General features: G+C 45.2%; 1 protein-coding gene across 1 annotated transcript in view; it reads left to right on the top strand.

The window, feature by feature from the left end:
• Positions 1-26,752, top strand: part of ABCA3 (ATP binding cassette subfamily A member 3) — a 633,557-nt gene that overhangs the window by 287,307 nt on the left and 319,498 nt on the right. Inside the window, exon 11 of the mRNA XM_078663005.1 lies at positions 2,146-2,292. Coding sequence (XP_078519131.1) covers positions 2,146-2,292 — 147 coding nt within the window. The remainder of the gene's footprint in view (positions 1-2,145; positions 2,293-26,752) is intronic.

Genomic DNA, 26,752 nt, shown 5'->3' with positions numbered 1-26,752 from the left:
GAGGAGGCTCCAGATATAGACCCATATTGTCGGCCCACCTCTTCCAGATCTTATAATGTTTCGGAGAGCACCCTCTTGCTTCAAAGACCGGGATTTCCAGGCCCATACAGAAGTCAAGTCCTTTTTCCATATCACAATCAAAGGCGGGGATTCCTCCTTCCAGGCTCGGGGGATGTCCCTCTTTGCCAATGTCAAGCTAAGAATAAAAGGTGGCACTTTTACCTTTTGCCACCCAGGCCCTCAGTAATATGTAGCATTGCCAACCTCGGGGAGGAGGGCACATCCCATCCCAGTACTTCAAGCAGACATGTAAACACTCACCTCTAGAACCATGACCGGGTCGGGCAGGACCACACAGTATGCAGGAATGTACCCTCCATTGACTCACAGCGCAGACAATGCTGAAAAGTGCGCCACAATCTGTGTCTTGTGTAGTAAGCTCTATGGAGATATTCAAACTTGGATAAGGCACAGGCGGGCCGCAATTACTGCACTGCGCGGGGACTACAGGGCCTCCACCCAGCTATCTTCCTCTAAGGGACCCAAATCTTGCTGCCACGCCTCTCTAGTTTTATGTATGGTGGTAGGTGTGTTATTGATGATCGTGCAGTATATTTTGGTTATCTACTCATCAACTCCCCCATAAAGACTTTAGCTTCAACGGGGTTGAACTTGGGTATCTTTGTGAGGCGGGATATATAGGGGGTAAAAGCATGCCTGAAATGTTGGTAGCACTAAGATTGCGTGCGGGGCATATCGCATTCTGATTGTATGTCAAGAAAGGACTTGAGGGCACAGCCACACACAACCGCCCCTACTGTGTCTATTCCAATGTCTCTCCAGTCCCAAAAGCCAGGTAGTCGTGCCAGCACTGGCAATTGCCCATTCTGGTACACTATTTTTAAATCATGATACACAACCTGAATAGTGTCCATTAAACATAGATGCCCCAGGAAAAGGTTTGACTCGTTCTAAAAAAGAAACAGCATCTTTTGGAGAAGCTTTTTATTCACGTGCCTCAGGTGCAAACATTCCAGTTTTAAAAAAAGACGGGCAAGAATTAAGATAACTCAACTCATGAAAGTCCTGTTTCCTCTTTTGCAGTGTTGTAGGCACAGTAGTGCAAAGCTTAACATAGTAGTCTCCATTACATCATCCAAAGCCTCCATTCTGCGATTTTGAGTGCATACTATGGAAATGTAGATTATTTTGAACAAGTTAAAAGTATATACTTCTACACCAGCCATGTTATGTGCCTTATGTCAAAAATTATCAAATTCTTTCCAACCTGGAGATTTTCTCCAATATGTGAGCAGCACCACATGGACATTTCAAAATACCCAGTGGATATTAGGTTCTCTAAAGAAGATGGGATTTTGTTTTTTTGGTAAAAAAAAATTTCCATTTTATCTGCTACTAGCTTCTGGGTCCTGCAAAGTGTTCATTTAAGATGAGTGTCTCACTTTGAAAAATATTCTTGTTACGTACAGCAGACGTATTGGATGACGTGTGAGTTGTGTGCGTTTATAAAATCTACATCGTGCTCTCGCTTGTCTGGACACGTATTTTATGTAATCCCTGTCCCCCGTTGCTGAAGCTGAGCCTTCAATCTTTTTATCCTTAATTGCACTCTGCCTGCATGCACACCTCATGTGAATGAGTTCTGGGATGCTTTGCACTAATTCTGTCACATTTAATTTCTAGATCTACTTTATTGCTTTTGCTTCAAATCTTACATTTCAACTTCTAACACCTATTTCCTCTTATTCTTTAAGTTTTCAAATCTGGGGTTTGCCATATAGTCATCTCTTTCCTTTAGACTTTGTCTCTCCCTTTTTTATTAGTTTTGATTCCTCCTTGGGTTTGTTTCCATTGCTTCTTCTTTTTCTTCTTTTTTTTCTTGAACCCTATTTACTAATTTCTGTCTGACGCTGTCTTCCTTTTTTTCCCTTCTTCTAATGCATGTTCTCATTCCTCCTCACATCGGAGTAATCTTGATCAGCACCTTATTCCCAGGATGCCAGCCCAAATCTACTTTCTTACAGACTTCTTCTCTCTTCTCCACCTCCAGAATGAATGAACTCGCAGATTGTCAATCTTCAAGAACCTCCACATACCTTACTGATTGTCTAATTCTCTTTTCAGCCCTCGTACTGGTGTGGGACTCCCAGCACAATCATTGTAAAAGAAAAGGAGGACGAGGAGGATCCAGAGAAGGCACTGAAGAGCCAGTTCATCGAGGAGGAGCCTTCAGATCTGGTTTCTGGGATTAAGATTAAACACTTGTGCAAGGTATGCATGATCAGACTTGCGTGCTGGCCAACAAGCAAGAGATTGCTAGAAACAAAATCTAGACTATGAGTGGTGTAAAAACGATGTGTATTGAGGCTCATGGGTATAGTGAGGGCACTTTTTACGCTTTTATCGTTCTCTCTTTCCTTCTCTTTTTTTCTTCATTTGATAAAACTGGCTTTCAGTATGTAGGGAAATTATTAGACAGCGGCTACTGATAGTTGTGAGTTTTAAGGATGAGAGGTTGTCTTGCAGAATGTGATAGCTGCAGTCTCATACTTTAATTTTAAGTTTTTGTAACCCATGTTTCACATGTTCTGACACAATCTGCTCCAATTGCCCAGTGCTCTCCTCTAGCATCATCGGTGTCTATCCACTGCGACAAGTTCTCTTGTCAGTTGATGGTATATTCTCTATGTCTTAAGCATTTTCTGTCCTTCCCCGTCTGTTGAGATTGGCCGCGTCCCACTAGCGTGATTACCGAGGCTCGCCAGGTAGGTGTGGCAGCGTAGTAGAGCGGAGACGCTATCGGCGGCAGGTGTGCGGTGTGCGGGGGCCGCACTGAGAGCGGGGAGCTGCAGGCTCGGCGAGGGCACAGCGAGGCAGACCGTTGCCTTATAGCCTTGTAGCCGTGGAGGAGGCCGATTGAGACCGGAGTGACTCGCTGGGAGACTTACGGTAAGGTGCACGCAAGTGGGGGCACAGGGATTGACAGGGGCTGACCGAGAGTAATTCGAGAGTCAATCACTCGCACCATCACCGCCGTTCACTTCGGTGAGAGGGCGGCCTCTTCTCTGGTCTCCCCCCCCCCCCCGTCCCCCCCTGACGCGCTGCCTGCCTGCCTGGCGCTTGCTCGGCGTTTGTGCTAGCAGCTCAACACACATAGAGCCCCAGAGTTCTTGAGTTTCTCTCTGAGTTCTCCCCATCGGCCAAGTTCCTGTAGCCCTCGCGGCTTGCGGTGCTCCCGCTGCTCTCGTGGGTGCCTCAGCCCCTAGCGCTTACCGCCCTCAGTTATCCCTCACTCGCTGCCCGCCGCTTGGCTGGCAACGGGAGTCCACCAGCTCTGGGGCTGCTCCCCTTGCTCTCCATCCCAGTGCCAGCCCAGGTCCTGACTAGCCACCCAGATCCTGTTGTCTCCATCTCACCCCCAGGCCCTGTGGTGCCTGTACGCGCCTCCCAGAATTGCGCGGCATGCAGCCCCAGTTGCTTTCGGACCCGGAGAGGAGAGGCGGTGAGGTGGTGTCAGCAGGTGGGGGTGGAGTTGGGGGACCCTGCGCAGGAGGGACGGGGTGAGCAGGGGGGTGCCATATTCTAACACAGCTGCACAACGATCAACTTGCCCATAGTCCCAGAAGCCAGACTCTCGAAAACGTGCTGCTGCAACAAAGCTGCAACAAAGAAGAGCCCAAGACCTAAGTCTAAGCCCTCGGGAAACAATGAGATCAGGAAAAAAGAGGAAGTACACAGCTCCCAAAAGAAAGAAAGCTACACAACCCGACGTCGCAGAGGCCTCGGCCAACGACAACCACAGCCTAAAAACACTAAAACCGCTGAGCATATGGGATTTCTTTAAAAAAACGTCATCTAAGTCCGCGGAATCGCCACAACCACGAGTGCAATCTTCGGAGGCAACAACTAGCATCCCCCTGGCGCAACCAGGCTCGATTAATTTGGTCCAACCTGGGTCGCTTAACTTGGCCTTGACGCAACATTGGGCACCTGAAACCGCGAGGGGAATCGAGCCATCAGAGGTCTATATGTTTGGGTCTACCTGCATCGACCAAAACAGCAAAAACTCTCAACTTGACCACCTTTCATTGGACAAGCTTTCAGAGTCTCCAGTAGAGGACCACTGGCCCTGTCAAGCACTACAAACCCAGCTGGAGTACACTATGTGCCCAACAGAGGTCCAATTAACGCTGCCTCAGCCTACTGTATCTAATGCAGCGACTACGACCATGCCTCTTGTGGCCTCTTTTCAAAACACAACGACGGCACAAATTCACGGGCAACTCAACCCCGAGCACTCCAATAGCAGTCAACAATCCTCAACTCCACAAACAATAATCTCCACAACAGCACCACCAGCTTTGAGTCCCCCGTATATGATATTTTCGCCATATGGACACACAAAGGATACATCGCAAAGCCAGCCAGCATTGCCTGCCCAGAACGATCAGCTTATGACGGACCTGTCTCTTTTTTTCAAGATGCCTGAAAGTTCATCCAGGTCCAGCCCGATCCTAAACGAAAAACAAAATATTGAAGAAAACTCTGGGACCAGTGCTTGGCCACAACTCTTACAAACCCTGCAGCAAACAGTCAATGTACTTAATTACCATTCGATAAAACTGGAGGTGCAGGTCGCCCTACTAAACACCTTGGCACTATTTACGTCTGGGATAGACAGCAAACTAGACAAACTTAATTCCTTAATTTTACGGGCACAAGCCTCCACGAAGCTTGCCCAACCAACCTGCTGTTGCTCCCCAATTATAGATTCTCTTTCTCTGCTCCCAGAATGCCTAACTACCGTCATGGGGAAGTAAAGTTGCTGAGGGGAGGAAACGTTTTTACCAAATCGCCACCCCCCTCACAGCAAGAACATCTAAAACCCACTGAGGCTTCTGTCACGCAGAACACAAACACAAATGAAGGAGAGGCTTCAAACACTGGAATAACTATTGACCCAACGAAGCTGAACGGCCATCCCCAGAGCGCTCAATCAAAACCAAACCTGACGGCAGAAAATGGCCCTCCTTTGTCACCAATTGGACTCACAACCAGGCCTGATCATCCTGAGCCTGTGCAAACAAACAGCCCCGTTTCTCAAAGCGAATCAACAGTGGCGGCCCTCCCAGGACCAGTTTTACCACGTAGTAAAAGAGAGCGTAAACGCCAGCGCAAAGCCAGAAATAAACTTAGGGCAAATTCCAACAAGGTTTACCAGGAACTTTTTCCTATTTTCAAAAAAGCTGAAAACAAAAAACCTCCCGTCAAAAACAGCGACGCAGAGCAAAGGATTACCCCCAAGGGAGTCACCCTGGAAAGACTCACCCAAGAATCTGTGAGGAGCCCCCAGGACCAAAGCAAACAAACAATGGCCCCAGAAACAACTGAGGGCAGGGACAACACAGAAATCACCAGGGTGAGCTCAGAAGATGGCAAGTGCAACCGGGCCTAAGATGTCACCAGAAAAATCCAGACCATCGATGGTCCTCAATTCCCCGGGAAAAGAAAACGCAATGTCAAGTTTCAACTACTCTAAAACAATCTGCAACGATCCTAAAGCTGCGATTAGTCACAGTTTATACTTGAAGAGAGCTTCGCAACGACTATCACAACAGTCACACGAAATTAAACCAGACAGGACAGTCGAAAATTCCAACATTAAGTCCACAAGTGTTCTGGAGCCAATCAATAATGATCCACCGTGCCATCAAATTCTACTGGCCCCCGAATATAAATCTAAAGGGCGGCACGACATTCTTAACAGATCCAACCTGTTAAAACTAGCAGAAGGAATTCCGGGTCTAGCCGGACTGGCCACGAACAATATAGAATCCATTGAATTCCTCTCCCCTCGAGGAAATCAACCCTCTGAGGTCACTGTGGTGACTTTTTCATCGGTCAGCTGGGTAGGAGCTTTTCTTGAACAGAAGCCGACTCTGCGGAACTGGGGAATCAGAGTGTACCCTTACTCCACCCCCGGGTATCCTACCTCCCTGCTAACAAGACCGACCCCACCCAGTAATCTGGCTACATCCAAAATAACAGGATGCGAGAGACCCTATTCGGTCTTAAAAAATGCTTCAGGGGCCGACGTTAAACCAAAAGGGCCCGAAAAAGCCGGGGAGAAAGTAGAATCTAACTACAGCTGGGGGTGGTTGCCAGCAATCCTGTCATCAAAACACTCAAATTGACCGCCAGCGGGTGAAACACTTGTAGAAACACACAATTCTTCTAGAACATCCCTCTCAGCGGCGGACAAACAGCACAAAAGAGACAACAAGCAGGGACGGCCCCCATTCTCACTATGTTCATGGAATATCAGTGGACTTCATCAAAAAACTTCAAACGATGAGACAAGGGCTTTCTTGTGCGAACATGTAGTAATCTCCCTACAGGAAACCTGGGCGACAGAGAGCTGTCCCATAGAAGGATATATTGAGTTTTGGAAACCAGCACTCAGGGACAGCCGTTTTGGCCACCCCAAAGGCGGATTGTCCATATACATCTCAAACAACATAAAAGGAGCTCTCAATCAAATTCACCTCAAAGAAGATTGGTTACTTGGGGTCAAAATTAACCCCGGGAGGATGCAGCGTCCAATTCTCCTTGTCAATGTGTACATTAATCCCAGCACCCGCACAAAAAAAGACCACCTGGTCCGATTGTGCGAAATCATGAATGACATCGCCACTGAATATCCCAATTCGGACCGCATCATTACGGGGGACTTCAACACAAATCTGTTTCAGGGGAATGCAGCAGACATGGAAGGGCCGGACCTGACTAACATCTTTGAGGCTATGACTCAATCTAAACCTCCGAAGCAAGCCCCAAATATATTAGGTGAGCTCTCAGTGATGAGATTCTATAACGCAGGCTACCTGGTAGTGAATGGAAGGACAACAAGTGATTCACCTCCAAACTGGACCTGGTCGAACGGAAGAAAAAAGTCTTACTTAGACTTCACTATCTGCAATTCAGAATTACTGTTCAAGCTGAACAGTTTTTCAATCCACCCACGGTCTGAAAGCGACCATAGGCCCCAGGTCATCACCTTCACTACAAATCCGGAATTCCATAAAGCGGCTCCTATAACCTATAAGGGAATTCATACTGAAAACCTAAAGCGCCTCAAATGGAATGAATCCAACAGTCAGAGTGTTTTAAAAGCAAGCAAGGACTTCATAGCAGGCAGTCTTGATAAAGAGGCCAACCCGATAAGGAAATGGTCGCAGCTGTGCCTTCACCTGATCAACTCATATCCAGCGACTGCGCAGAGATCAAACCGCTCATCACCAGATGGGGCTGCAACCTCCGCTGTCATAAAACCACTAAAGAGAGCAAGGAACACCGCATTGAGGCTGGTTTCAAAATTCCCGGGGAACAGCGCCTTCCTTGCCACATATCATCACGCCCAAAAAGCACTCAGGAGGGCAGTCTCCCAAGAGAAACAGGCTCAGGAAAAACAATACTGGGTAAAATTGGTGTGGGAAAGCAAGCAAAAAAACTCAAGGAAATTCTGGTCCCTTGTCAACCGCACCAACCTGAACCTAACAAACTCTGGCTCTGCAAATATCCAGGAAGCTTAATGGGTAACATATTTAACAGATCATTTTCAGGCACAAGACAACCATGACTGCACCAGACCACCCAGGGCTTGCGGGATTGCAGATGATGTATCACTGAATACCACCTTGGAGATAAACCGGGGACTTACCCCTGCACATGCACTAACCGAGGAACGAGTTGCCAAAGCAGTGACAAAAGGTAGACAAGATGGAACACCAGGCCCGAATGGCCTGCCACAAAGGTTATTCAAATCGGACATCCCTTTTTGGTCCACGGTGTTACTAAATCTTTTTAACCACACTCTGAGAACACTGACAATCCCGGACTCATGGCGGGGTGCAATAATTCATCCCATCCACAAATCTGGATCACGAGCCATGCCTAATAACTACAGATTAATCGCCCTACTGGATATAGAGGCAAAACATTTTGCAGGACTCATTTTGGAGGACCTAAGGCAATGGGTAAAGGGCCACGCTCTGATTCCTCTGAACCAAACAGGGTTTGTTCCCAATTCAGGAACTACGACAAATTTACTGGCAGTTTCCACTATAATCGACAAAGCTTTATCAACACGCAGGATGGTCTTTTGCTGCTTTGTCGATTTCAAAGCAGCGTTCGATAGAGTGCCTAGGGGGGCTCTTTGGAAAAAACTGACACACTGGGGTATTCCAAACAAAATACTGAACCCAATTATTCAACTCTACTCTGACACATGGGTTCGAGTGAAGTTAGGGTCTGGCTCGCATCTCTCGCGAAAAATCATGACCTCGCGCGCTGTCAAGCAGGGATGCGTGCTGGCCCCTCTTCTCTTTAACCTATTCATAGCCGACCTGTCAAGTACTCTAGACAGGGTAAATAGTCATCCACCCAAAATAGGAGGTGCCGACGACTTGGTCCTGTTTAGCCTCACTAGAGTAGGGTTACAAAGGCTCCTGGTTGCACTATCGCAATATACGATTGACAACCAACTAGAAATTAACATGGAGAAAACCCAGATAGTCCCATTTGGTAAGAAACCTTACAGTGGTGGTGGTTGGTCAATTAACAAAATAAATCTTTCGATTGGCCAATCATACAAATATTTAGGTGTCCACTTGGACACAAGGGGCAGCTTCTCAAAGCAAAGTAGTGTGATTGCAGCTAAAACTACGGCCCTAGTGGTATCCTTGGCCAAGCTATCAAAGAACCTTTCAGGTCCAACCTTTGCTCCCTTATTAGAAGTCCTCGGAGCAAAAATTGGGCCAACACTTTCTTATGGCATAGAGATCTTTAAAGGCAAAATGAATATTGCCCTAAACAAGCACACAACTAAAATCTACAGAAAGGTACTTCATTTGCAGAGTACTGCTTCCCCGGCCCAGATTAGATTAGAGCTGGGTTTAACCAACTATGAAGCCTCTAATGTTGGTACTTACCTTAAGCTCTGTCATAAATTAAGACAGGCCGAACCAGGTACACTTGAATCCCTAATCTGGAAAGAAATTAATGAGACTAATCCAGGGGGAACATTCGGGCGTCTTCTGAATGATTACATTCATCAAATGTCAGTTGCCGACCTTTGGGCTCTTAACCCCAGTCAGACGGTTTTTAAAAATATAATAAAAAAAAGTGTAAGACTGAAATCTCTGGCTTCAGACAAAGCTATTGTCACGAAACGTAGTCATTCCTGGGCAGTAGTCAACTCTTACAAACAACTGACCCCTGCTGCCTACCTTTCCACAACATTTTCACTTTATCTAAAGCGCTGCCTGATTGCCCTAAGAATGGGAGACTGGCGCTTTCTCCAAAATCTACCCACCTGGCGCCGTAAGAAGGAGGACACAACATGCAGAGGATGCGGGTTAGCAACAGAAACAATCTTACATGTGCTCTGCATCTGTCCCTCATTTAACTCCCAACGCAGATGTCTGCTTAAGCCAGAATGGAACAAGCTGGGAGTTCGAACCTGTAGGCATGCCATTATCGCTGCCCTGTCTTCAGATAACATTGTCTTAAACATAAATGTGTCCAAATTTATTCAGCACGCTTATCGCAACTTAGACCAAATGGACCCTGCTGAGGCCATACTGCTCATTGACAAGATTGAACATGTATTTTAATAGAACTTGCAAAGACCGGGAGGGCTAATCTACAAATTGAAATGATTTAACTAGCATGCCCACAGTCACATTTTATTTTTCTACTCTTTTATCACTTTTTATTCATAAAATTGTACACAATGTGATTTGTGCAATCTTTTAAAGATATATTTTTATATCTAAATAAAGAATTATTATTATTACTTAAGCTTTTTTCTGAGTATAATAAGTTATAAAACGCACAATCTTGTGTTTGGCTCTAAGGCTCTGTGGTAGTGTCACTTGCTGACCAGCTTAATAGTGAAGAACAGTGTCCATGGGGATGAAAGTTTCGTCATACCCCATGTGGTAGGAAGATAAGCCCCAATATAAGCTTGACTCCTACAGTGACAGAAAGTGGCTTCAGTTCATTCACATTAGCCCTTTTCATGTTAGAGGACAGCACTCTCTGATAGAAATATCCACTCCACTCTCTGGGGATAGAACACATACCCAAGGGAGAAATTCATTCCGGCCCTCCTCTGGAGGCGATCAGACAACCAGGAGTGCCAACATCTACTCTATTTCTCACCTGAGCAGTACACCCCTATATGGGAGAAGACAATAAACACTCGACCCCTAATGAGGACAGCAGATAATCAGTAGAGACGAGAACAACTTCAGCCTTCATCTCTACACGAAAACCTCATAAGGAGACAGAAGCGCAACATACACTATCTGCATGCGGACAAATCCTAATCAGTGAAACCAAAACAAGTCAGCTCCATTGTGTAGGAGGAGTCCACATACCTCACAGGGACAACAGTCATTGTATCCCTCTCATTAATTGAACACCATGTAACAAGGTGAGTCAACAACTCTTTTGTGTTAAAGGCCAATTTTCACTCCAAGCCATTACTTCAGTCTATAAAACAGGGTATCTTCCAGAGAAGACAGTCACGCCAATCATTTCAACATTGACCAGTGGGTGCCTCACTGAATTAGATTAAGCACCAAATATGAAGCCATTGGTGCCCTAATGCAACTGTCATTAGTCCAGCAGTTCACAAGCCAGCCTCCTGATAAACCATAAATCTTGTGTTTGTGTAAGATTCAAATGAATACATAAGTAGGGAAATTCATTATTCAGCTTTGTAAGTGTTTAACTAATTGGTTGCATGATCTCCGTTTGAGCTGTTAATTGTACTTTCATAGATTGAAATCAGTGATGCCATGGGGATAAAGAGACTGTTCAAAGAGTATTTAAGCTGATTTTAGAATACAGCTACTAGAAGAGCCTTGGAAACTATCCTCCTCTAACTCCTTTCACAGATTTGATTCCCAGGATGAAAAAAGTCTGAACCCTCTCGGAAGTAGAGGAATGAGAAACTGTAACCACTAAAATATAGGATTTTCTTAATTCATAAGTAAAGAAAATAAGTGTTTTTGCTCTTCATTTCCCAAACTTGTTGGGGAAATGGCTGTACGTTCGTGCATTGCTTTAATTTTCGGGTACAGTGATACTAATTACTGCTGTAATTCCCTAGTTTAAGGAAAGATTTAGGGACCCACTTGTGTTGGGAGTTAATTTGGCATCATGAAATTACATCTGCACGTTGTATAGGTGTGAACATATCAAAACAATGTTTCAAAGCTTGTAGTAGAGCCTCTAGACATTTATTCTTTCTTTCCTTCACAAAACACACCCGCCAAGATGATTGGTAACACTTGGATAGGGATGTGTCTTGGCCACAAAAGAGGGAAGCTTCTGCTGGGCTATTTCTATAGTCATACCATAAGTTCTCCAGTATTAGGGGTGTCTTTCATAGATTCACATGCTTGAATATTCCCCGTCGTCGAAGTGGGAGTCCCACGGTACATAAAATAGTAGTAAAAATATATATATATATGTACATATAGAAAATTATATATAATTATACATATACATAAAATGTAATACATATAAAATATATATAAATATAACAGAAAGTTAAAAGTACCATAGAACTGAAAACAGGCCCATAGAAGCCTAAAAGGGAGAAATCACTTTAGTAACATATCACAGTCATTATAATGGTCCACATTCCAGCCAATCGGGCAACAGCACCCTCTAGAACCTTCTCCTCAGAAGCTCAAGCCCTCAGATTTTCTACCGCATGTCGTGTGAAGGGAGTCTCCCTGAGCTCTGCTCAGTTTCTTCCACTCCTTTGCTTACTTCAACCCTGAAGATGTCTACAACTAAGAAATCCTTGTTCAGACCTTGTTCATCCTGTGGAAAGCTCCGTCTGTTTCATGAAGATCCTCACAGTAAGTGTATTTACTGTCTTTATCCGGACCATGAAGTTAAGAACTGCAAGTTCTGTCGGACCTTCTCCACAAAGACACTGAAGGATAGAGAGGCACGTCTCCTTGTGGCTACAGAAGTTGAAGACTTCCGAAGGTGCAGTTTCTGATGTGGAAAGCGTGTCTTCTTTCCATTCTAAAGCCTCTCTCAAGCGTGGGTCAGAGACTGAGATGCCATCTCCTTTTCTGAAGAGAAAGAAGCTCGTCGACGCTTCTAAATCTGTCTCCCCACGGGATTTGCAACCTTCCACGCCTACGGGACCTGGTTCTCTGGTGTCGCAATCCCAAGCTGTGCCCTCGTTATCTAAATCGGGCGCTAGCTCGTCAACAGGACTGTCGACGCGTCCGTCGACGACTACGCGATCCGTCGACGCTGTGCCAACGTTGACGGCGACATGTTCTATGTCGACGAAGACTACGACGACGACGTCTACCTCGTCGTCGACGCTTCCAGAGGTGAGGCCTATTTCATCTATCTTAAAGATTTTGTCGACGGCCGTTAAACCAGCCTCGTCGACGCCTGTGCTGCATCATTCATCGTCGAAGACTCCGTCGACACGCCCTTCGTCGATGGCCTCCTCTTCGTCGACGACAACATCATCGGCGACGGCCAAGACCTCGTCGACGGCCAAGTCCTCGTCGACGGCCAAGTCCTCGTCGACGGCCAAGTCCTCGTCGACGGCCAAGTCCTCGTCGACGGCCAAGTCCTCGTCGACAAACAAGACATCGTCGACGGCCAAGACATCGTCGACGGCCAAGACATCGTCGACGGCCAGGACCTCGTTGACGGTTGCACCCTCGTCGACGGCTGCACCCTCGTCGACGGTTACGTTGACGGCAAGATCCTCGTTGACGGTGCCGTCTACGTCGACGGTTCCTCCTGTGTCGATGACTACATCTTCGTCGACAACTCCGTCGACAGCACGGAAATCTACGTCGACTAAGGAAAAGATATTACCTCCGTCGACTACTCCATTGCCAACTGCTGCCATCTCGTCGACGGGACCAATGACGGCGCAACATTCACTTGCTACAGCAACTACTTTCACGGTGGTTACAGCTTCTGTGGTGAAACGGCCTGTTCCATTGAGTCCAATGACTGAAACTCTGCCAACAAAATTATTTGAGTCTGCAGAAGACGACTCTGATGACGGTTCCTATGTCAATGAGGTATTTCGTCCTGCTAACAGTCCATCTGAACTTAATATAAAGTGCCAGGAAGAAGATGACGAGTATGATGAGGAAGGAGATGCTCTTTTTCCTGTTCAGGATGCTCGCTTTGAGATACCACATAACAACGTATGACGCAAATACCGTCTTCTCTGGTGACCAACTTGCAGAACATGTTGGATGATTACAATCGCAGGTTCCCTCCATCTGCGCCTACCTCACCAAGTCCTCATCCTGCAGCGCCAACACCTATACATGCGGAAATACCGCAGTCGCCAGCCCATCCGCAGCCAGATACTGATGAAGACGCGTATGTCCATCAGGACACTGATCAAGAAGACGTCCTCGCGGACTGGGATGATTATAGAGCTCAAACGCCATCTACCCCACCGACATCGCCTTTGCCTTCTCCGCCGGTGGACATTGGAAGTTTTCATAACTTAATGGTGCGTGCTGCCAAGCGCTTCCATTTAGCGTTGGAGATGCAACAAACGGATTGCTTCCTCTACGACTTCAAATATCAGCCTCTTAAACAGACTCGTACCATCCCAATCATTGACTTTATCTGGCAGGAAGGCCTTAAACTTATGGCACGACCAAACTCCATCCCTGCTTTATTACCACGCCTGGACAAGAATTACAAGGCGCCTGCAGACTCTCCAGTATGCCTTGTCTCTCATCCCAAGGCGGACTCCGTTGTTACTCAGGCTGCCCAGAAACGTTCGAGGAATCCAGCCACTCCTCTAACCTCTCCTTCAGACCAAGAGGGACGCCGGTTCGATTCTATCGGCAAGAAGTTTACCACCATGGCTGCCACAACGGTCAGAGCGGCTAACTCCCTGGCCATCCTTGGGAGATATGACCGCCAAATGTGGTCTGAGATTGCAGCTTTGATTAACCAGCTCCCGGATTCTGTCCGCACCGAGGCCCAAACGTTAGTCCAGGAGGGAGAAAAGATCTCTGCAGAGATTATAGATTGTGCTGTTGACATCTCGTCAACAGGATTCAGACAACTTGCTGGAGCTGCCGTTTTACGACGCCAGGGCTGGCTCAAATCAACAGCTTTTCGGCCCGAGGTGCAGACGAGAATTCTGGACTTGCCATATGATGGGGACTCACTTTTTGGCAAGCATGTTGATGACGCTCTTGAATCCATTAAAAAGGACACAGATACTGCTCGTGCCTTAGGAAGCCTCCAGTACAGGAAGTGGCCCTTTCGAGGAGCACGTGGTAGAGGTAGCTCTTCCAATTTTCGTGGCTCCTCCCAGTATCGCTCCTATAGCGACAACAAACAAAGGTACAATCAATCTCAGAATCGACAGTCCGATTCAAGACCTTATCGGAGGAAAACTAATTACAGAGGGGGAAACACCTCCAAAAAACAGTGACTTCCCCGACAAGTGTTCTCCGACTCTGAAAATTGGAGGTCGAATCTCCCAAAACTTCTCCATTTGGTCTCGTATCACCTCGGATCGTTGGGTCCTGGATGTCATCTTGAAGGGACATGTTCTCGAATTTAAAAAAATTCCACCCAGCCGTCGACCTTCTGGTCCCCCACCACCTCATTTAAAAGATCTGTTGGCTCAAGTCAAGATCATGATACAAAAAGGGGCTGTCGAAGTGGTCCCTTGAGCACAACAGGGAAGGGGCTTTTATTCCCGCTTCTTTTTAGTCAAGAAGAAATCGGGAGAATGGCGCCCCATTCTGGACTTACGAGCCCTCAACAAATTCATCAAATCACAAACTTTCCGAATGTTGACCCTCCTGGAAATTTTGCAATACCTCAATCGCGGAGAGTTCCTCTCCACTATCGACCTACAAGATGCATATTTCCATGTGCCAATACATCACAAACACAGGAAATATCTTCGCTTCACTGTCGGATCGAAGCACTTCCAGTTCAAGGTGTTGCCTTTCGGCCTTCGATCAGCGCCGAGAATCTTCACGAAGATCATGGTCGCGGCTTTCCTGCGCCTGCAAGGCGTTCAATTTTATCCTTATCTAGACGATTGTCTAATAAAAGCCCAGACACATCAAGAGGCAAGACAGCCTACCCAGACCTGTCTGTCACTATTTCACTCCTTAGGCCTTTCCGTGAATCAGGAGAAGTCTCATCTTCACCCATCACAACAGAGAATCTTTTTAGGAGCCTTAATCGATTCTTGTCTGGCACAGGTGTTCGTGTCCCAGGAGCGACAACTTCGCATCCTCAGGATGGTCGCTTTTCTCAAACCAAAAAAGTCAGTTTCTGTCCGGATCCTGAAATCTTTTCTGGGCATGGCCTCCTCTTGCATACATCTGATCCCACACTGCAGACTTCACATGAGAGTCATATAGGAGGAGGTGGACCAACAATGGAGACAGATTTCAGGGTCGTTCAACGACAAACTCTACCTGACCCCCCGCATTCAAACAGCTTTGGAATGGTGGGCTCACCTTCCGAATATTGCCGCGGGGCGGCCTTTCCAAGAAACACCTCCTTCACTCACCCTCACAACGGATGCTTCCTTAGAGGGTTGGGGGCACACCTAGAAGGCATGTCAGTCAAGGGCAAATGGACGACAGCTCAACGCAGATGGCATATAAATCGTCTAGAACTCTTGGCCATCTTCCTTGCCCTGAAGTCCTTCCGGATACTGATCCAGGGCCAATCACTGCTGGTGCGGACAGACAACACCACCAGCATGCACTACCTCAACAAGCAGGGAGGTACGAGGTCTCTCCTGCTTTCCAAACAGGCGCAAGAAATCTGGACTTGGGCAATCCAACATCAAGTTCACCTGACAGCAGTCCACGTGCCGGGCGTCTCCAACACCCTCGCCGACTGTCTCAGCAGATCTCTGGCAGACAACCATGAATGGGAACTTCACCAACCCATTCTGGACTACATCTTTCGCCAGTGGGGCCAACCACAGCTGGATCTGTTTGCGACTTCAACCAATCGCAAATGCCGACGCTTCGCAAGTTGGCATCCCCACAGAGAGTCGAGCGGGAATGCGTTTTCGATCAACTGGTCGAGCGAATTCGTCTACGCTTTTCCCCCGCTCCCTCTCATCCCGCGTCTGCTGCACAGGATGAAGCTTCAACCATGCCATGTCATTCTGATTGCGCCCAGGTGGCCACGTCACCCGTGGTTCTCGGACCTCCTTCTTTTGTCCATGTGCGACCCAATACCACTTTATCCTCTGCCCCACCTGCTCACCATGAACCAAAGCCGCATTTGCCATCCGGATCCTGCGTATCTCCAACTGCACGCCTGGAACCTGAATACAATGAATTTGCAAGTCTAAATATTGCTCCGGAGTGCAGGGATGTGCTGACTCATGCACGCGCTCCCTCCTCCATTAAAACATATCAACTGAAATTGAAACGGTTTTGTTTCTGGTGCCACAAAGAATCTCTTGATCCAATGCACGCTAAGCCGGAGCAAATCCTGCCTTTTTTCTTATCTTTAGCAAAATCAGGACTTTCTCATTCCACTCTTAAAGTCTTTTTGGCAGCGATTTCCCGCTTTCGTCATGATGGCACCACATCTCTGTATTCCTCTCGGATCATTTGACAGTTTTTTAAAGGCCTCTTTCGACTGTATCCGCCAATTCGTCGTCCTCCGCCTCCATGGCGCTTGAATCTGGTTTTATCTCAACTCCTATTACCTCCTTTTGAGCCAATCCATTCAGCAGATTTGAAATTTCTCACGTGGAAGGTTGCTCTTCTGCTCGCACTGACGTCATCACGGCGAGTAAGTGATATCCAAGCATTCACAATCCAAACTCCATTTCTCCGATTCTCCAAGGACACTGTTACTTTGCGTACGAATCCAAAATGTATTCCCAAGGTGCCCTCGGATTTCCATCTGAATGAGCCAGTAGTTCTCAGAACTTTCTTCCCAAATCCTCAGTCTCCGGCTGAGCGTTCTTTACATTCCCTGGACTTAAACCGCTGCCTGAAATTTTACATCCAGCGCACCGCACCTTTTCGTAAATCAGACCAGCTCTTTGTAGCCTATGGCCGACTATCCTAAGGACAGCCAGTCACCAAACAATCCATTACTAGATGGATTTCTTCTGCCATCTCCTTTTGCCATTGCAAAGCCGGAAAACCTCTTTCTACTCCGGTACGAGCACATTCGACAAGGGCTGTGGCATCATCTACCGCCCTCTTTGCTGGAGTGCCTCTACACCAGATCTGCAGAGCGACAACGTGGTCGAGCAGGCACACGTTCATGAAGCACTATTGTCTGGAATCAGCGGTCGCCGCGGATGCTGCTGTGGGCCAAGCTGTGCTACGGAATCTTTTTAACTAAGGTGAGCCTCTGTTGCTTCCCGCCTCCTGTCATAAAAGGTTTTAAATTATGTTTCACTGTATGCTATTTGAATATTACTATAGTGTTACTTCTCTGGTTTTGCATTGCCTTTTATGACTCATGTAATATTTTACTGCTTTCTACTCTTATTCAAGCATGTGAATCTATGAAAGACACCCCTAATACTGGAGAAGAACATTAGTTACTTACCTGTAAACTGTGGTTCTCCAGTATTGGTGTCTTTCATAGATTCTCATGCGACCCACACTTCCTCCTCTCAGAGGCTCTCTTCTCCTCATACACTCATGGTTACTTTGGTGCTATGAAAATCTGAGGTCTTGAGCTTCTGAGGAGAAGGTTCTAGAGGGTGCTGTTGCCTGATTGGCTGGAATGTGGACCATTATAATGACTGTGATATGTTACTAAATTGATTTCTCCCTTTTAGGCTTCTATGGGCCTGTTTTCAGTTCTATGGTACTTTTAACTTTCTGTTATATTTATATATATTTTATATGTATTACAGTTTATGTATATGTATAATTATGTATAATTTTCTATATGTACATATATATATATATATATATATATTTTTACTACTATTTTATGTACCGTGGGACTCCCACTTCGACAACGGGGAATATTCAAGAATGTGAATCTATGAAAGACACCAATACTGGAGAACCACAGTTTACAGGTAAGTAACTAATGTTCTTCTTTTGTTTTTAAGAAGCTTTTCCAGTCCTTGTGGAAGTGCAGACAATTCCCAAAAGAGACTTTGTTGGAAATTTCCCTTTTTTGCAGGTTTATCCTTAATTTCTTTGCCTTTTTGATTAACTCTATTTTTGGTGGCTGTAGAACTCTGTGCACTCATGTCTTGCTAACCAGTGCTAAAGTTATTGTTCTCCTCTTTTCAACAAGGTAAAATTGGTGTACATATAAGTTCATATTTAACTTACCTATAAGTCCCTAGTATATGACGCCATAAGTGTACCCAGGGAATGTAAGTTAAATCTCACTACTGGGCTCTTTGTGTCACCGACTGGAAATAAGATTGCAGGCCTGCCACTAGTAGTCTAGTTGTGAAAGTTTAAACTGTCAGTTCGAACTGTCAAAATAACCCCTTATGAAAGACCTAAAACCCTCCTTTGAAATATTTATAAGTCAACGCTAAGCAAGCCTTACTGCCCATTAACACAGGGTGCATGATATTTAAACGTAGGACATAATAAGGTACATTTTAAACATATCCTTACAGTGACTAGCACCGCAAAGCTATTTTCACTGTAGCAGGGTTGCCTGGCCCATAGAAAAGCATTGGAATACAATTTTAAGTTTAATGAATGTTATCTCCGCCTAGGAATCAATTAGAGAAATATTTAAAGGACTTGTTAGGTTTCTCCTAGACACTGCATTTGCTATCTCTTCAAGACATGTTATTTACTCTTAGTGGGCTTCTGTGCGACCCATTACTTACCATTGGTGGGCCTCAAAGCACTCTTCAATTGCTTTCTTCTGCTGGTCAGTTATACCATTGGCACTTCCCTCTTCTTACATGTGACCCTCCTCTAGAGCATGGCTCAAGTACTTGTGTCCTTACACTGCTTACAATTTTCAGAGCAGTTTTTTTCTTTCTGTTGAGCAACTCTACAGAGAGCATGTTTTGTAGCTGGCTCTGCCTTCTACTTCCTCCGACCATCTGTTTGCTTCTTCTCTTTGTGTTGCCCCATCTCCCTATTGCTATGTTGGCCTTCAACCTAGCACAATAAATGATCAAGAGGCCAGATGGTATTGTACAGTCCTGCTTCTTGAAAGGCATTGACTTTTGTTTTTGTTGCTAGTTATGGATAGCACAAACTCAGGTCGAAGATATTGGAGCGCTTTACACAAGGAGACTTTTATTCAATACAGCTGGTGAGTCTGGAGCTGCTGAGACACCCATTCATCCCACCCTTCATCTCTTTAAACGAACCCCCTGAAACATTCCCTTTGAGGATCTTGTCTCCTACACCTTTCTTCAGTTCCTGACTCTCACTTAGCGCTCATCTGTCCATCGTCATGGAGGAACTCAATGCTTCCGAGCCAGCCCATTCCAAGATCCCCAAGTTGATTCTCCCTGTCCCCTATATCCTACAGTGCTCTCTCAAACGCTCTGGGACGTACAGAAATTCATCTATTCAGTTGGGAAACATGCTCGTTATTTACAGCCCATAGATTCATGAAAAAGGGCAATATAAAAAGCTATATAACAATGAAGTTATTAATAACAAATGCAAAGACAAGTAAACGCAGACAAAATATTATATACACACTAGCAAAACTTGCCCCAGAATGGAACAAAACATGTTGTGCATTGGTTGGGGGGGTGGAGTAGAGTTACTTTTGAAGTGGTTTCCTCCTGCAATGCTGGGCTTCCAGCACTGCAGCAGTTACGCACATATTGTTATCACCGAACCCCGCTGACTAAAATAGCAACATTGGACTTGCCAGGCTTCAAAGGGACAAGGATCGATGTTTTGTTTTAACCCGAGATACACATCTTCGAATCGGCCGGTCAGATGATACCATAGTGGCTCCAGGCCCTGATGTGCCACGAGTCTTCAGTTTTTCTCTTCGGGAAGCCAGGTGGATCCTTAGTCTGTATAACTTGTGTTTCACTTAACAAGCATTCACCTTTTGATATTAAAAAATAACTCAGTTGGTAGTTTTGGTTTTATTTACCAGGAGAAAAGGCCACCCCAGCCCTCCTATCTAACAAGCACATTTAGTGTCTCCTTAATGGGCCTCCTTAATGGCCGTGAGAGCAGGTAACACTGGGATTTGGGTAGGGAGACCTCACACTTGCAGGCAATGCTCCAACCACCCGCCAAGATCACTTAGACACGTGGGAGCTCTTTCTGGGAGTTGATTTTTCCAGGGCCCAACATGTATGCACAGAGTCAACCCTCGACTTGCGCCTTTCAAATAGATAAAAAAGGGGGCAAATAATGTGGCCTGTTTATGGTTGCTCTATCTTAGATCATTTGCTGTGAACGTCGCCATCTTATATTGATATTGTGGGATGTTGGACAAGTTTTTTATCTAACCTGCCTCCTTTATGTTTATTGTCCCATAGAAGAACAAATTCAAATGCACAGGTTCAGGATTTACGCTGTTGAAAGAACCTCATTTGTGTTTTTTGAATGGTCTATAATGTCGCTCCATCTTTACTGGTAATTTTGGTTTACCTCTTGGTTCACTATTAATATTGTCGTCGGGGTTAGTACAGAAGTGCTTCTCAGTTGATGTTTAAAAATTCACTTTTTATATATACTTTTCATATATCATAAACTTCAAAACCACAATGGCAGACTAAGTACTGTGCCTCACTTCTTCTTTCGACAAATCAAGGTCCCGTGCACTGCAGTTTCTGTACCCGCCGTTGTTTGGTACTATTGTGCAGCAGAAGAATATTCAAAATGGAAAGGTGCACTGAGAAAAGTGTTCTCTTCCAAATAATTTTCAAGACCTTATTTATAAATATTCCTTAATTATTTTTTTCCTTTTTTATATATTCCAATTTATAAACTTTATTTCAAATTTTTTTTTTAATCACAAAAGTCAGCAAGTTACAAAGACAGGGGTTGAATTTTACAATGACATTACACTATCACAACAGCGAGACCGGGAGAACACTCAAATACACGAAATTTAGTTTAAAAAAATAAATAATTTAAAACAGAATAAAAGTACACGACCAAACAACGGGCCGGAGAGCTACATCCCTATTAAGCAGAGCATCAATCAATCATAAAACAGAAGAAGAACATATACAATAGCATCATAATTTATGTATACTAAAAAAAGTTTATCTGTTCTTCAATAAAGACCAGCGAATCACCCATGCCCAGCCCCAAAACTTAGCTAATGCAATCACTATAGGGCCATCCACTGCAGTTATATACTTCTTCACCAGAAATCCATGAGTGAACATAAATCATCCAGCCAACGCATTTCGTTCAAAATCTCAGTTTTGAACTTCATCAGGGCTCGTATATATCTTATTTGTAGAATATTCGTAGAAATACAAATATTCTATAAATACGATATATACGAGCCCTGATGAAGACTTCATCAGGGCTCAGATGTGCTAGCATCAAGCCAGAAGTAAAAAAGTCAGTTCTCAGCATGCTCTTCGACAAAGAACATTAGACCGCCTTAGATAAAATGAAGGACACAGGCACTGCTAAAGTAACGGCGGCCTTACAAAATACTGCACCTAGAGGTGCCTTTCGTCACTCCAGCTAAGAGGGTGGATATAAATCCGCCACTACAGATGCCTCCACTTCTCAGCAAAAGCTGGACAGATCCACCGATAATAAGAGCTATTTCAGGGGCTCCTTCAGAGATGGTAACAATAAAGGAAGCGGCGGGGTACCTCAGCACACGAAGCAACATTCAATGCAAAAAGGTGACTACCCAATCCTTCCCCAGTATGTCCCCAACCACTCAACACCTTGCGGGGTCAGACCACAATATTTTCACCCACTCCATTATGACAGACTATTGTTTAACATATGTTAATGTCTGGTAGGAATGACCAATTGCTAATTAGCCTATACTATGCTCCCTTTGGTAAATAAGTCTTCCATAGCTGAGTTGTCTTGATTTGCCCCTTGTACTATGCCTTGATGAGCCCAGTGGAATAACTGGATCAATCTGTGCAAATCCTATGTGCATACCTGAAACTCAGCAGTATATTTTTCCTTAGTTATTAAAACCATCGTGTAGGTGGTTGGCCTCCAGCCCAACTTAAATATCCACTATATCAGACACACCAAGTGTGAAATTCTGGGTTATTCAGTGTTGGTGTTGGAGGAGATAGGTAGCTAGTAAGTTGGCTGGTTCTCACTGCCTTGCACCAATGTGATAAAGTAACTTTGGTGGACAATAGGAGGGGAACATCGTTTACAACGAAACTTTTACCACGCACTACCATTACAACGCAGGAATTACAACGAAAGTCGTTACAATGGCTTTTGCTGGAGGGCGCTGTTGGATAGGGAATAGGTTAATTTTCTATCCAACACCTTCCCTACTATCAACGGGGACTGGAGTTGGAATAGAAAATTAAACTCGACTTGCGTTGTAATACCTGCGTTGTAAAGGCATGCGTGGTAAAAGCATGCGTTGAAACGTCATACAACCCAATAGGAGGGGTTCTTGATATTTGTGTGTATTGGGGGACTGCCAAAAGAGGTCACTTGGGTGCTTTTCTCATTTCCAGCTCTAAACTCTGCTAGTGTCAGATGGTCAATTCAGACAATTCCCGTATCAGAGCTAGCGATAGTTGAGTCGCTAGCTGTGAGATTCAGACTGGGGTAGGGACCTAAGAAGCAGACTGAAGTCTTTAGTGGCGTCTTTTGTTTTATTTTGTGATAGCAAGGGTGTCAAAACATAAGCGAAACAATGCACAGAAAGGAATGAGCTCCACACTAAGTTCCACTCTTGGCTCGGGTTGGTGCTCTTGAAGAGGCTTCTGATGACAACAGCCGGTTCGGGAATTCCGGATACTTCTCCGAAGGGTTGGCTCAAAAGAAAAGGAAAAGAACACCCTGTTTTAGTGTGTGGTTTTGGGTAATCAATGTATAAGGAGTAGGGGTGGGGGACGTGAGGGGATCACCGGGGTTCCAACAACCACCAACAAGCAAAACCCAAAATGGCCGTGAAGGAAGAGTAAGGAGGACCAACGAAAAACAGCCCGTGACCCCCCTCACCCACCCCTAACCCGTCCCACCCCGTGAAGAGAACAGACCCCTTAAGCGGCCCCGTACCTTGTCCAGCCACACTTCTCCAGAAGCGTGGCAGGGCGGCGCGTGGTATCGATGGCCTCCTGGCTTGTCGGCAGGCAGGACCGGGTCGTCGTCCACAGCGACGTCAGGCACTCCGTTGGTCACTGAAAGTCTCTCCTCTCCGGCTTCAGCTCCGTTCGCGGCGTTTGCGGTCACCAGGAAAGAACCAGCTTCCTTATCCGCCCTCGACGCTCCCAATTGGTCAGATGGCGATAACGTCGGCTCCGCTGACTGACTCCCAAGAGATGACGTTGCAGCCGAGGGTAAGTGTGGTGACGTTACCCAAGAAACGTTAAAGGGGCCGACAGGGTGCTGCGGACGGGGCGGAAACGAACAGGGATTAATGTCCGCACCTCGCTCGTCCGTGTCAGTGACCCCTTGACACTAGCATAAATCTGTTAACGTCTGGAACCCCATACCCACCTTGTGGGAAAATGTAAACACTGGCACCGGTGGAGTCATATTATTCCAGAAAAACGTATTACATTTTCTTCGGATGGTCATTAATACCTTGTTCAGGAATATAACAGGTTACACATAAAGATGTCCAGCATAAAGTTCATTTTGTACAATTAACCCTTCCAATCCAGAAGGTCTCTAATTTCCCTCCCCCATAAAGGTCTTTAACAGAGTGCCCATTAAGGGTGGAATATTGCTTTATTGCTTTTGAATGTCTTAGAGATATTTGGTGGGAAAATAACACCCAAGTAGTCTATTCCTGATTTACCCCAGTTGAACACATATTCTTACAGAACCTTCTGGTAGTTGTCTTGACTAGTGGCTGCACCCATTCCACTGGCTTTCTGATTATTGACTTTGAAGACACCACCTGAAATTCTTTGAGTTCTGCCAGTGGGACTTATACGCTCATCTTTGGCTCAGCCAGAATGCATAGAATGTCATCTGTGAAGGGGTTATTTCTATGTAGTCAGATTCCGTGTTCGGACCTTAACTCCATGCGTGCGGCGCATTTTCCCGCTGTGCCCTGAAGTTTTTATAAACCCGCGGTTCATGACGAGCTCAGCTCATCATGAACGTAGGAGAGGTGTACCTCATGACGAGCTGAGCTCGTCATGAGCGTCGAAGGGGTTAAGCATTGTGATTACAGCCCTCCTTTAGTATAAGGGATGCCATATAACGTCCAAAGATCAGTGGGGTTAAGTAGCAGCCCTTTCTTGTTCTCCTAGACTAGAAAACTATAGGTTCTAACATTTGTAACCTGGCCTTTAACTTGGTAGAGAGCTGTTTCAAGATGAGATGAATGAGATCATTCATGGTGCCGAGCCGATTTCTTCAAAGCCCTTAAAATGAATTCATGGTTTACTCTATTCAGATGGCTACTCCGCTTTAAATGAGAGGAGGAGCATTAGAGTGTGATCTCAGGTGGCCTTGCCTGTGATATTGTTATTTTGGTTTGCCTATTTTGTGATAAATACCACTTAACTGATCAACACCATAAGTTGTAATATGCCTCTAAGCCTTTCTTAATGATTGTAGTGATGACCTTGACATCACAGTTAAATTGGGCTATCATCTGGTAAGGTCCACATAATTGTGCATCTATTTATTGCTTCAGAATCAGAGTCAGCATAGAATCCGTCATACTGACCGTTTTTATTCCTGTGCTGAAAAGGGAGTTAACGATTTTTGTCAGGTGTTGATCCAGAACATTGCCTAATGGTTTGTAAAAGAAAGGTGGGAACCCATCTAGTACCAGAACTTTATTGTTTGGATGGCAATTAACAGCATTTCAAACGTCAACTTCACAGATGGGTTCATCCAGCCCCTTCCAACAGATTCAGTAGGAACGCTGGGAAACCCACGAGGGATGTCTCTTGAAGAGACAGATCATAGGGTTTGATGCCATAAAGATGAGTTAATAATGGACAAAGGCATCCAGTACTTCCTAGTCTGAAATGTGAATTGTCCCATCACCTCTGTTAATGCTCATACATAGTTGCAGGTTCTGGCAACCTTAATTTTGATAAGCTAATGATCTGTTCACCTCATCCCCTTTTTTGTAAGATTTCTGTTTGATGTCTAGTGATTGTTAAGCAGCTTCTTTAGTATGAAAGGCCTCAAATTTACTATTTGCCTAATGTGCTTTCTGTAAACGTATCTGGAGCAGGTGTTTTTTCTACTCTAATTCTGACCTGGCGATTTTTACCTCTAGAACTGTTTTTCTCTGTTTCTTCAAACTTACAAAAGTGCCTTTGTAAGGTACAAGTGCCGCTCTCAAGACTATTTGGCTGCATCCCAGAATATAGCCCTCTGCATTCCTTCTGGTATATACTCAGTCAAGACGTTTTCAAGGGCTTCACATATGTTGCTCTTAAGTAGAGGTGGCGGACAACTATTTAATTATTCTTCTTGAATCATGAGATAGAGTTACTTGCCTAGTCAGCAATAATTGCAGCACGACCGGTGAATAGTCTCAGAGGATTTGGGTGTCTATTTGCCGCTCTGGTAAAGTCTTCTAGGGATGACAAGATCAAAAAATAGTTGATGTGAAAATATCTGTGGACATTGTAAACAAAAAAGTATAGTCTTGTTCTTCAGGATCCTACAACTGGTGTATTTGTCTGTGACTGAGATCATCAACAGAAGTATGTAGTGAGTGTGGGGGTTCTACCTGCTGCCATATAAGTGAAGACCTATCTATCACCAGATCCAAGGCCACATTTTCTATTGCATATCCTGCTGCTTAGGAAAAAAGTTTTCATAGAAATCAACCTTATTATTATTGGGGCAGTAAATCGAAAAGATCATAAATGCCCTGTCTTGGAGAGGAATTGCAACTGCTGCAATCCTCCCCTCTCTGTTTTGGCTCCTGATGTAAAATGCGTCCCAGCCCTAAACAAGGTGGCCATCCCTTTTTTAGGGCTCGTATAGAGCAGCGCATGTGTGCTGCCTCTGCGAGGCATCAAGTAATCAGTATTACTAATGAAACTCCACCCATTGCATTTGTCTTTATTTTGTCGCTTGCCATTGGTGGAATCTGGCATTGCTGTTCTTATCTTGCTCATTGTTGGCTTGTGGTCCGATACATCACTTCCTTTTTCTTCCCTTTCTGGAGGAAGCAGCATGGACCAACTACAGTTAACTTACACTGCTGGCTATTATCTTTTTAATTAGGGACTACTTTTTTCTTTGCTGCTTGCATTTCTACATCTAGCAGCTTCCTGCACTTACCCGACCCTGTTTATTTATTTAGGTTTAATTTATTCATAATTAAATCACACTTGATAGATGCAGCCCACGCTGAGGCTCGAACCCTGTTTTCCTGCTCCAAAGTCAGTAGCTTTATTTGTTGAGCCACCTCCTCGCACGTTTGAAATCCTTGGTTTCAGATGCTATGTTTTTCACTTTTTTTTTAAATTGTACCTGTCTCCCCCTCCATGTGTATTTTTTTTTAATTTGTCTTTTGCCAACTCCACTCTGAGGTCCCTATTTAT

Source organism: Lissotriton helveticus, chromosome 10 (assembly GCF_964261635.1).
Source record: "Lissotriton helveticus chromosome 10, aLisHel1.1, whole genome shotgun sequence".
Taxonomy (NCBI): Eukaryota; Metazoa; Chordata; class Amphibia; order Caudata; family Salamandridae; genus Lissotriton; species Lissotriton helveticus.
This window is presented reverse-complemented; position numbering and strand designations above follow the sequence as displayed.